We start from the raw sequence: 9,996 nt of genomic DNA on the forward strand, positions 1-9,996 counted from the left end.
ATTCAAAATACATGCACAAAATGGCTACGCAGTAGAAACTGTTTTGTCTGTCTGATTATATATTTTGCATAGAATGCATCTCAAAGAATCATAATTCAATGTGATGTGAGCATTTTGAAACAATTCTGTTTAGAGATTTTCATACATTGAATTGTTTTAAAAAGTTTTCCCATGAGCTTTCATGTATTCAGTGAAGATATCACTGATTACAGAATATGAGCAGTTGTCTACTAGTTTACCCCCTCCCTCACCTGGTGTAAGGTCACCAACAGCATTGTTTACCTGTCTGCGGGCACCTTTTCATACACCTGAGTGGATGGCGTGCCTGTCCGTATCGTGGCTGTGTCAGTGGAGAACCAGTCAACCGTAGCTGGCAGTTTTGCTGTGAAGTATATAGTCTTCCTCTCCAGTACATTAGAAGGTGAGTATTAAGGGTTAGACCTTGACTTAGAACCAAAGCAGTAATAAGGTCGGTCTACGCAAGGAGGTTATATATAACCTCCTTGGTCTACGTATACGTAGTTAACTTTCTTGCGTTTTGGGTTTGTCAATCTGAACTTTCAGGTATTGAGAAACCCCTTGTCACAGCCTCCTACTTAAGTGAAATCAGCATTTTGATGCAGTGCGCATGTGAATCGAAACTGAAAGTAGACAGTTACGCAAAGGCGTGGTAAGCTCCGAAACGGAAGAAAACGCTTCGCTACGTGGCCGTGGTAAGCACGGAATCCTCTATCTTTTCAGTTAACTACTAGCATATACAACAGGTTTGGAGCTGGTCAAGATGAATGGGTGCCTCATCCCCCACACGCCGTTCGCTGTGGACTTCTGGAAATCCCGTCAGAGTGTCCACACCAGACTGTTCTTCCTGACACACATGCACGCTGATCATACCTCAGGTATAAGTTATTTCTCATACCTGCAACACGCTTGTCATCATAAGAAAACAGACCAGACGCTAGCCGCTTGGCTGTGAGGTCAACACTGGCTGTGTGTTATGCTACAGATAAGATAACGTTAGTAGAATCTAAGATTTATCAAATCTCAAACTGTGTTATGATTTACAGTTTGACAACTTTGATTTATAATTCTGCCCGGCCCAGCATTATTAATATCAATTGTAATACATGTAGCATATTCTATTGATCTATAGAGAATGAAATTGTTACTATTACTGTATTAGAAAAGATTGTACTTTCTGAACAATTAGTTTGAACAAATTAAAACTACATGTAGTACCATGCTGACCCCCATTTCAGGACTATCACCATCATGGAAGCATCCCATCTACTGCTCCGACATCACAGCCAAACTGCTGATCCACAAGTTCAACATCGCCCCAGTCCTGGTGCACACCCTGGAGGTGGGGGAGAGCCACATCCTGGCCCTGGACGAGACGGGACAGGAGACCATGACGGTGACCGTGTTCGATGCTAACCACTGTCCGGGTGCCGTCATGTTCCTGTTCCAGGGGTACTTCGGATCAATCTTCTACACTGGGGATTTCAGGTGTGGCCTTGGTTACATCTTTATTCAATACATACAATAGATATTTTACAGACCTATTTACGCTAACTTCATTTACTTTTGTGGTGGTTTTATTTTAAGGTAGGAGGGAAACGGAGGCTTTTGCTGTGCTATGAATTCGCAGTTGTAACAATTCTGTAGTACAGTAGTCATACAGGGGGAGACGTATTCTGATGCCATAAATTCGCGGCAAAGAAACCCGTGAAAATAGAATCAAATTCTATTTTCACGGTTTTCTTCGTTTTATCACCTCAAATATTTCACAATTTACAGTATATCATAATGTAAACTCCCTAAAAAATTGTAACTCTTGCAATTGGTTGTGTTTTCTGTCCCTCCAGATACAGTCCCGAAATGTTTGAACATGAAGTCCTGGCAAACAGATTTTCTATCGATGTGCTGTACTTGGACAACACCTACTGCAGCCCAGAGTGCAAGTTTCCCTCCAGGACACAAGCCACACAGATGATAAAGGACATCATATCTCGTCACCCTGAGCATGACATTGTTGTTGGCATGTCTAGTATGTATATAGGAAAGGAGGACATGCTCGTGGAACTGGCCAAGACATTTCAGACCTGGGTGGTGGTTACACCACAGAGGATGGAAACCTTGAAGCTGTTGGAGCTACCAAACGTGTTCACCACAGACCCAGAGGCTGGCAGAATAAGGGTCGCTCTGAAGTACCAAATTACCAGGAAAAACTTGGAGAGGTGGAACCAAGAAAGACCTACAACAGCCATCATATCTTCAGCCTTGTATACTGGGTTGGATGGGAATCCGTACACCAACCAGCCGGATGTTCACATCGTCCCGTACTCCGACCACTCCTCATACCGAGAGTTGCACGAGTTTGTGTCCAGGCTCAAGCCCAAGTCCATCATCCCTGTGGTGAAAGGGACCAGTGAAAGGGCAGACATGCACTGCTTCGACAACTACCTGGAGTCAAGTGCTAAGAGAATATTCCAGATTCCTGAGTCTGTCAGGAAGTTTATGTTCTATGGGTCCTATTCCTCTTGTAAGAGAAAAAGGAAAAGTTCCAGACCTTTTTTTTCTTTAACAAGGTTCCTGAGACCTAGTATGGGTGTAGTGTTCATAGACTCCCCACCTGAGAGCACACCAGAGAAGACCAGGTGTCAACAAACAGTAGGCCCAGAAAAGGAAAGTAGGAGAGTCTGTGGTGAGACAAATGGCAAGACCGTAGCAACAAGTTGCGAATCACTCCGCAGTTCCGAGCAATCTGAAAATTATACGGAAAAAAACTTATGATGCTAGAAGTTACTCTCCAAGCAGAGGTTTCGATCGGAGGGCGATTTTTAACGCTGTCCTCCCTCCGGCAACTACTAGCCCCCCGATCGGAACCTCTTCTTGGAGACTGATAGCTGGAAGTAAAGTGACGAGCAGGAAGAGAAAACTCCCTCCAAGTATAGCCATCCCTGCCCAAAGCAAGCATTTGCTTATCACACTGGACAAAAGAGATATTGTGACAATAACATTGTAGGAAGTAGCCCGAAACATACCCACAGCCAGTTTGAGCAGAAAAGCAACAGTACTACCAAGGATAATTCTATAAACCAGATGCAGTCAGAAGAACATGACAGGGAAAGCATAGAGCTTCTGTCAAAAGAGCCATGCAGGGACATAAATGAAAAGGACAGAAAATGCTAGGTAAGTTCCCTTCAGTATCAGTAAGCCAACAGTAGAAAGGCAGGTGAACATATAGAAACAAACAAGGCCTCAACAAGTCTTGCATCGAGAGAAGTAGAACTGACATAGAATCCCATTCAAAATCATGGCATTGGTCAGGGATGGCTCATCAGGAAGCAATGATCAAGATGTGATCTATACTTTTGACTCTGGCTCATCAGCCAGCAATGATGAAGATGTGATCTATATTTCTGATTCTGACTCCAGCTCATCAGCAAGAAATGATCAAGATGTGATCTGTCCGTCTGATTCTAACTGAAGTGTACACAGTGAATCACCTTCACCAAAGAAAGACGTCTCAGCCAAAAGTTACAGGCTCATAAGCAGAAAGAGTGGGGAATATGCTGCTGGTGTTGATGTAGGTGTGGGATATAGAAGGTCCAACAAAAAACAAACAGTGGTGGGTGAAAAGCACTTATAGTGCATAGAGGATGAAATCATAGAGTCTCTCTCATTAGAGGTCATTAGAGGATACAGCAGATATGTGCAGTCCTGTACAAAGAAGGGGAAAATTGTTTTGCTGAAGAGTAAAGTGACGACTCTTTAAAGTAAACAGAAAGAGGTCAAATGTTCACGATTAGGTGGATTTCAATGATTTGGTTATTTTGGGCAAATACATGTACATGTACATGTATAGTAAACAGAAAGTAACCTATGTATTAGAAGTAGAAAGCAAAGATAGTGCTTTGTTGATAATTGCATAAGAAAATAGATATTCAAGATGAAAATTGATCTTCAAGATGACAAGAAGCAATGGATGGATTGACTGATTATTGAAAGGAGATGTAGGTACTGTATACTGGAAAGTAAAAGTTGACTGAGCTGTTGAGAGTAGACTGCATCGTTGAAGACATACATATGATATAGTGGATTATGAAAACTAATTTGTTTGATTTCATAGCTACTAGCAAGGAGGTCTAACTTCCTTGCTTTTAGCAATAGATGACAAAGAATCAAAATATGATACAAGAACATTGTTTGAAACTTTATTTATTCACGACAAGCTCAAGTAGACCCGCTGACCACTTTTCATATCATGTAGGTCATGAGGTAAGATGATAGCTACTTTTTTTATTCATGAACATGTATTACATGTAGAATATATTTGTAGACCTGTAAAGTTGTAATGGACTCTATGGCTCCCCGTGCTAGTTGTGTACCTATCATCTTTCAAGTCAACACTGAAAGGAAAAACGTAACATCTAACGTTACTGCCTCCTAGCAACTATTATTCAAAGTACATGCACAAAATACTACGCAGTAGAAACTGTTTAGTCTGTCTGATTAGATATTTTGCATAGAATCATATAATTCAATGTGATATAAGCATTTTCCAACAATCCTTTCTGGAATAATATACAAAATTGGTTGAAAAAAGAGATTTCTATGAATTTTGACTTAGATTCCTTTATGATTATGTTTGGAGATATATCTGCAAATGCATCTCCCCTTAAAAATCTGATAATTTTGTTAGGTAAAATTTTCATCTTCCGGTGTAGAAGTTTAAAAATCATAAATTTCCAGTCCTTTGGAAAATTGGTATCTTCTTTTGAAAAGACAGAACGTCTCATTGCATCTCGGAGGGGTAAGCTGGAGAAGCATCGGGGTAAGTGGGGAACCTTATGTTTAATTTAATTTCATGTGAATTACATTATATGTAATTATTGATACAGACGAAGCCACTTAATTGCACCTCGGATAAACGCACCTTCCGTTTAATTGCACCGAATCCCAATATCCAAAACCGGTTCCCATTCACTGCATTGTTAGTGACTCAGCATATCTGCACCGTGCATGGTCACCAATGCCGGATAACTGCACCAATTTTTTTCCAAAATCCTCGACAAGTTAACTGAAAAGGTGCGCTAAAATCGGCAAACGCGGTACAAATGAGCCGATACCTGCCGGTGTGAAGGCGCAATACCGCCAATAAGTTTAAAACTGTTTTGAGTAACAAAACAAGGCGGTCTCCATTGGCAGTTACGTTGATAGGAATCGTATGGGAGGTCCCGGGCGGGTCACCCGTAATCAGTAACCAAGTTTTAGTTTCAATTCCTAGTTTCATGGCGGTACATGATTTACGTAAATCGACAACTGCACTCGACGTAATGTAACAGAAACTGTTATCCCATGGGTGGCATGACGATGTTTCAGAATGCCTCCCCTGTAACATTATGTGTGTTGTAATGCGGTAGATTGCATGGAAAAATGAAAGAATGCAAAATCAAAACAGGTTCGTAGTCATTTCTTTATTTTCAGCAAAGGGTCAATAAATAAAGTTGATAACTGAATAATTTCGTCTGTTTTTTTGTGCTTGTGTTTCTGACTAACAAAATAACCCCTCGCCCATGGTGGTGCGGTCCAGCTGGGCATTTCGCATAATTGCACCAGCCGGATAATTGCACCAAAAACGCTGACAAATGGGTGGTGCAGTTAAGCGGATTCTACTGTACTATTAGTAATTGTATTACTATTTGTAATTATTGATACTAATAGTATGCTACTATTCAAAACGATTATAATATAGAAGTAACGAATTAAGGACATGTAATCATATACAATATTGTTTGGAGCGGAGGCTAACTACAATTGATACTCATAAGGGAGGCTATGATCATCTGTAAGTGTATATGTGCTGCACATGTACACACTGTCCCGGTTTTTATTTGGCTTTTGTTGTGCCCATGTATGTCCTTTTTTCTGTTAGTGTTTGAGATTGTAATTTATTTTGAAATACCAATAAAGAAAACAAAAAACAAGAAAAAACCAAAGAAAAAAAAACAATCAATCCTGTTTTGAGATTTTCATTATATATTGGATTGTTTTGAAATTTTTTTCCAGCAATTGTCATGTATACAGTAAAGATATCTCTGATGACAACATGAGCAGTTGTCTACTTGGGTATACTGAGATCAAAGTTTTAGACAGGTTCAGACCATTTAATTTTTTTTCAGTACCGAAGAGCTGGCTGTAGCTGGTGCTGCTTCTAGGAAGTCAGGTTTGGCAGATCCAGTGCTCCAGCATCTAATGCCTCCCGCCTGGAAGTTAGATGTTACTTATTATATTCTTTAGATACATATTCCTGAAGGTCTTAAGACTAAAATCTTAAAGGGCTGTTTCAAGATCATTGATATATCATGTGCCATAAACTCATTTACGATTAGATCGATGTACTAACTACATGCAGATGACATACTGACCAGAAATCTCAATGGCTGCTCCATTCACAAAGCTGCTTTCCTCAGAAGCCAGGAAGGTGAAAAGATTAGCCACCTCTGTGCAGGAATAAAATCATATTCATTCATATTTGGGTTACAGAGTGCAGGAAGAAAATGGACTAAAGCTAAGAAGGCTGGACTCCAGGCTAATACCCAAGTATGTTCTTACGATTAATGTATCCAAATTACATTCATAAAAACCTGACCACTTTCCGACAACTAGCGATAGAGCGCAGTAAGTTCGAGCGCTTGAAAAGGGTCTAAGATAGGCCCCTCCCCGTTAGATGTGTGAGGAGAAGCAGTTATAGGGCCCTCCCCGTTAGCTGTGTGAGGAGAAGCTGTGACTCACCTTAAGATATGACCCTCCCCGTTAGATGTGTGAGGAGAAGCAGTGACTCACCTTAAGATATGACCCTCCCCGTTAGATGTGTGAGGAGAAGCTGTGACTCACCTGTCGGCTCACCAGGGCGCCCTAGTGGAGAATTCACCCATTGCTGAAATGGTAATTGGTAAACGTGTTTAATACATGATTGGTACATGAGTTCCGTATGAAACATTCCCTGTGGATTGGTTCACCAAAGGATGGCAGCTGCACATACATACATACCCAAACAGCAGTATGCATGGCTCATGTGCGGCTATTGAGTGGTGCTCGTACGTACCTTGAATGTTTCTTCAGAAACGTGCTCCGCGCTCTTCATCAAGGCTGGAGTCGCGATGGGGCCTGGCAGGACGGCGTTACAGCGGATGCCATGTCTGTGAGAATGTTGATATAAAATTGGAACACGTAAAGTTGTTAACATTGGCAACGACTTGTGTTTTGTTAATCCAGTTTAGCTAGGGAAGGCTTGGAAAAGACTATCGATTATTAAGACACGGACTGAACTTTCTGATAGAAGGATGCAGTTGGCTGGTTTGTACCATGTATTTGCTAAAATGACACTGAATGCGTGAAAAGTGCGACATTTTCAACTCTGCAACCGGCTTTACTTGTATGTATCCCTGACTCACCGTGCCAGCTCCAGGGCGGCGATGCGTGTTAGCTGCACCACTCCAGCCTTGGCTGCACCGAAGTGAGACAGTGTTTCCTCTGGGGTCTTTTACAATAAAACATTCCTTATTGTATCCATAATCTACATATGTATATATATCCCTATATATATATATATCCCTAAGCCATTTTAGATAAATGTACTCGTAGGGCATCTAGTTAGTTCATCAAGTACATGGTCTACCAGTGATATTTTCTGTGCTGAAACAAAAACATGACCTCACCTATGAGAGGGCATCTGTCACTAGTACTCAGGATTGTTTATAGCGTACTTATTATATTAGAATCGATATCTAAAGGTGAAATACATGAAACTGTCAGTAAACTCTGCTCATACGTTTGCCACCAGGCTGCCAATGGTGATGATGGATCCTTTCTGCACGTTGTGTTTCAACATAGCTCGTGCTGCTGCCTGCACCACTAGAAACGTCCCCTGGAGACCAAAATGAAATTACAGATTGGTATCGTAATGTCCAACAGGTCCTTCTTTTCTCTGTCGAAATGATAGAACAAAAAGAAACTGACAGACTTAGCTAACAAACTGAAACCATTCGAAGTTACTTTTTAAGTGAATAGGTTCTTGGGAAAACCATTCGAAGTTACTTTTTAAGTGAACACAAACTCTTGCAATCATGAGAACTGATACATGCAAGGCAAGACCTAGTACCAGTATACCGTATAACAAGCGTTAAGTGATGATTTGTTTTTAAAAATCTATCTGGGTTCTGATCATGTTTGCACTGATAACATTGTCACCTTCACATTGACCCTTATTGTTTCGTCAAACGCTTCCTCCGACAGCTCCAGTATCGGCCCGATCCCCAGGTTGCTTCCACCTGCAATCTGTGCCACGACGTCAGGTGCCGCTTTGTACTCGTTGCACACGAAATCAAACATCTTCTGCACCTATAATGACGAGTAATGACGGCACGTACGTAGTACATTCAGTTACATTTGACCTACGGTATGGTATCTTCGGTTTATAAGAGTAGCACGCTAGCGACTCATCCAAGCAAATCTATCACACACCAAATTCAAGCAAAGTATACAAAACTGTGGCGTCTTCAATTGACTGCTTATTATGACTTGACTCATATCACAGCTAAGTCTTAAATCATAAATGTTGATTTTTTTTTTTACGTCTTCCGATAATGACACATTCGCTACGTAGTCACGGTGGCTGCTGGGATCGCCCTCCAGTGACTTCAGAGTGTCGTTGGCGGTGGCTCCGTTGATGTCGGATACAACAACCTTTGCACCTTCCCTGGCGAAGGCCTGGCACACAGCACGGCCGATGCCACTCCCTCCGGCTATAAATCATATACAAACTCGTTCAAAATTGTTTGTCTATCGTATGATTCTATAGCAACACATCTACATTTGTGTATATGAAAAAAAGGTTATATAGTTGGTAATAGCTGGTATCCAGCGGGTCAAAGTCACTGGTATTTTGCACACAACGTCACCATAACAAAATAAAGATAAACACAAAGAGAAATCTTAGTTGAAGCCCAAAATGGCGGAGCAACTCACCTGTCACCAATGCAAGTTTTCCTGTGAGACGCCCTTTTCCTCCCTCCGCCATTTGCTACTATTTCCCAACAATTCCAGGTGAGGAGTCTGTCTGGTAGAGACTACGAATGATCCGTCCCGCGTTCCTGATGCTTGATTTGGTACTTGTAGACACCAGGTGACTGTACCCTACCCAATGAATGTATTGTGCTTCACCTCAAATGCACCCGAAAAATGACCTCTGATCTAGACTGGAGCGTTTTGGCTACTCTCCAAGGAGAGGAGTGGTTCCGGCTGGTTTTTGACGTGTTTTTAGGCGTTTTTTGTTGGGCTTTCTACTTTATAGAGAAATAAAACATGAAAAAGTAAAAACGCCTAAAAACACGTCAAACACCAGCCGGAACCACACCTCTGCGCATGCTTGGAGAGTACGTTTTGGTGTCACCGGTTGAAATGGATCATGCAGTTGCGACAAGGTCTGGAGGGCGTGACAGTATCGTTTCTCTGGATTGGACCAAAATTATGGGATTGTGCGGTTTTGCCGTAATTCTTTGTTGTTGTTTCGTCAAGTTTATATCTTAAGCACTCTCTTCAAGCCAAAAAAGGAACTTAGTTAGCAGGTTCATAACGGTAATAGCGGCAAGATATCTTTGAGCAATATTCTCCTCGCAGAAACATTACACGGTTACGTCGCCACAAAAACTCCGCCGTTCTCAACGCCACGGGCGGAACTTTGAACTTGTAATATTTTTGTATCAACAGGACTAGAGAAAAGATATAACACGTATAACATCAGTGACCAAGGTTATCAATAACGTCGGCATGTGACAGACTTGAAGAAATTGTGGTTTATTCTTTCGCCAGATTGGTGTCGTGTCAATTATTTAAACTCTTACCGAAAAACGCATCGGATTTAGGCCCATTTAGGTAAACTTAGGTAAACTAGCGTTATGTCAGAAGATGCTCGCCAAAATACGTATTGGC

At 41.4% G+C, this 9,996-nt stretch overlaps 2 protein-coding genes across 3 annotated transcripts; one reads left to right on the top strand and one right to left on the bottom strand.

Annotated features, from left to right (window-relative positions):
* Positions 1-165: 165 nt before the first annotated feature.
* Positions 166-3,775, top strand: LOC136435372 (5' exonuclease Apollo-like). Of its 2 annotated transcripts, XM_066428828.1 has the most exons (4): positions 166-421; positions 765-896; positions 1,257-1,506; positions 1,866-3,775. In XM_066428828.1, the coding sequence occupies exons 2-4, from the start codon at positions 782-784 to the stop codon at positions 2,791-2,793; spliced, it is 1,293 nt and encodes a 430-aa protein (XP_066284925.1). In that variant the 5' UTR covers positions 166-421; positions 765-781; the 3' UTR covers positions 2,794-3,775. The 2 variants fall into 2 exon arrangements, with proteins under 2 accessions (XP_066284925.1, XP_066284924.1); XM_066428827.1 differs by lacking the exon at positions 166-421 and having other exon boundaries at positions 541-896.
* A 1,690-nt stretch (positions 3,776-5,465) lies between these two features.
* Positions 5,466-9,388, bottom strand: LOC136435373 ((3R)-3-hydroxyacyl-CoA dehydrogenase-like). The gene is made up of 9 exons (XM_066428829.1): positions 9,034-9,388; positions 8,641-8,810; positions 8,257-8,406; positions 7,838-7,933; positions 7,461-7,546; positions 7,112-7,205; positions 6,901-6,943; positions 6,432-6,506; positions 5,466-6,269 (listed from the first exon to the last, which is right to left on the bottom strand). The coding sequence occupies exons 1-9, from the start codon at positions 9,083-9,085 to the stop codon at positions 6,256-6,258; spliced, it is 780 nt and encodes a 259-aa protein (XP_066284926.1). The 5' UTR covers positions 9,086-9,388; the 3' UTR covers positions 5,466-6,255.
* Between the last annotated feature and the right edge of the window lie 608 nt (positions 9,389-9,996).

The sequence above is a fragment of the Branchiostoma lanceolatum genome, chromosome 5, assembly GCF_035083965.1.
Source record: "Branchiostoma lanceolatum isolate klBraLanc5 chromosome 5, klBraLanc5.hap2, whole genome shotgun sequence".
NCBI classification, from domain to species: domain Eukaryota; kingdom Metazoa; phylum Chordata; class Leptocardii; order Amphioxiformes; family Branchiostomatidae; genus Branchiostoma; species Branchiostoma lanceolatum.